This window comes from Pterocles gutturalis, unplaced genomic scaffold (assembly GCF_000699245.1).
Source record: "Pterocles gutturalis isolate BGI_N339 unplaced genomic scaffold, ASM69924v1 scaffold2842, whole genome shotgun sequence".
NCBI classification, from domain to species: Eukaryota; Metazoa; Chordata; class Aves; order Pterocliformes; family Pteroclidae; genus Pterocles; species Pterocles gutturalis.
Window position 1 is genome coordinate 8,240 of NW_010107632.1, and position 1,776 is coordinate 10,015.

Sequence of the window (1,776 nt, forward strand, 5' to 3'; positions counted from 1 at the left end):
CCTGCTGGGTACAGCCCCCTCACCCTGTCCCCAACGCCCCTCTGCTCTCGCTGCAGTCCATCATCCCGCTCATGAAGTTCCTGGAGTCGGAGCTGCAGTATCTCAATGAGCATCTGGTGCAGGAGAACTTCAAAACGTGAGTGGGGCTCTGGGGATGCACCACGGCAGAGGCCACCAGTGCCACCATCCCTCGACAGGAGTGTCCCCCCAGCCCCACGGGGCTCAGGGACACCCTGCCTTGTGGCTGGCTGCTCGGACGGTTCCCTCCGGGGCTTTGCAAAGCCCCTCAGCCGAGGACCAACCCCCACCACCCACCACCGCGGACCCCCGCTCACAGCCGTCCTCCCTCACCCCGCAGCCTCCTCGCTCTCCTCTGGCATCACACCTTGGCCGTGCTGTCGGCAGCCGCGGGGCAGCAGGTCTCCTCCACCCAGCGCTACAAGAAGCTGCACTGTGCCCTGAAGGTACTGGGGCGGGGGGGTAATACCAGGGGGGTCACTGGCAGGGGCCGGTGTTTGCATACCAGCTAACAGCGTCCTTGTCCCCAGAGCCTGGAGCTGTGCTTCCACGCCGAGGGCTGCGGGCTGCCGCTGGAGACCCTGCACACCGCAGCCTTCCAGGTACGGGATGCTGGGGATGGGGGGGTCCCCAGGGTCTCCTTTGGGTGCCCTCCAGGGAGGGAATCCCCGGGCTGTGGACCCATCCATGTCCTTGTCCGTCACCTCTCGTCCTCCCCACAGTCACTGGAGACTCACCTGGCCCTCTGCTCTGCCACCAGCCGCAAACTCATCCAGAAATACTTCAGCAACAGGATCCAGCAGCAGGTAGGATCCAGGATGGTGCCCCCAGCCCCTTCCCACACCTGTCCCTTGCACACACGAGGCTGCCCAGCACAGCCCACCCATGGAAATGTGGGATTTCCCCACCACCCTCCCAGTCCTGGGGCTGCTGCGGCTGGTCTTGCCCCAGTGGTGGGCAGGAGGGGGTTCAACTACATCCCAGAGGATGCTCATTACCCCCCCGGTACCCCAAAACGCCTGTTCAGCCCCCAGTGGACCCCGGGCATCCCTTCCATGAGCATACCGAAAGGCAAGAGCCTTATCCCTGTACTCCACCACCCAGCTGGACACCAGCTCGGAGAAGTACGGGGCCGTGACGATCAAAGTGCTGTACCGCCCTTCGGAGCAGAAACTCCGCGTGGAAGTGCTCAACGCCGTCAACCTCATCCCGCTGGACTCCAACGGTGGGTGGGCTGGGACCCCCCATAGGTGGGCTGGGGAGCCCCAGGACCCCCTGTCCTCAGTCCCCAATACACTCCTGGGTAGGAAAGATGCCGGCAGTGTTTGGAGTGTTGGGATTCTCTCTTGATTTGCTTTTGCATCCAAGGAGGTGGATTTAGGGAAGAAGAGGGGGGTTATTGCACTGGGCCGAGGTGGTCTGGTGGGATGTGGCAGGCAGGACCAGCAGGACACTGTCCCCACATCCTGCTGCCTTCACTTTGCTGCACAAGCCAGCAGCCAAGGCAAGCGGGTTTGTTTTTTTTTTTTCCATCATGCAAACCACATCTCAGACAAAAATATATGCCGGAGTGATGAGGGACAGTCTCTCACATTGGCTGTCATTCGGGGAGATCTCCAGGAGAGGTCACTCCTATTGCAGCCACCCGTGGGCAGGGTTAGGGATGCTCCTGCACCCCCCGAGGAGTGTGGGCTGAGCTGGGGGGTGGCAGTGAGTGTGCCCTGGCCCCCCCCAAGTCACCCCAATGTGTCTGCCCAA

At 62.3% G+C, this 1,776-nt stretch overlaps 1 protein-coding gene across 1 annotated transcript in view; it reads left to right on the forward strand.

Annotated features, from left to right (window-relative positions):
* UNC13D (unc-13 homolog D (C. elegans)) overlaps positions 1–1,243 on the forward strand; it is a gene marked incomplete at both ends in the record, with an annotated part of 9,386 nt that extends 8,143 nt beyond the window's left edge. The window contains 5 exons of the mRNA XM_010088167.1: positions 57–136; positions 359–464; positions 549–620; positions 741–824; positions 1,123–1,243. Coding sequence (XP_010086469.1) covers positions 57–136; positions 359–464; positions 549–620; positions 741–824; positions 1,123–1,243 — 463 coding nt within the window. The remainder of the gene's footprint in view (positions 1–56; positions 137–358; positions 465–548; positions 621–740; positions 825–1,122) is intronic.
* Between the last annotated feature and the right edge of the window lie 533 nt (positions 1,244–1,776).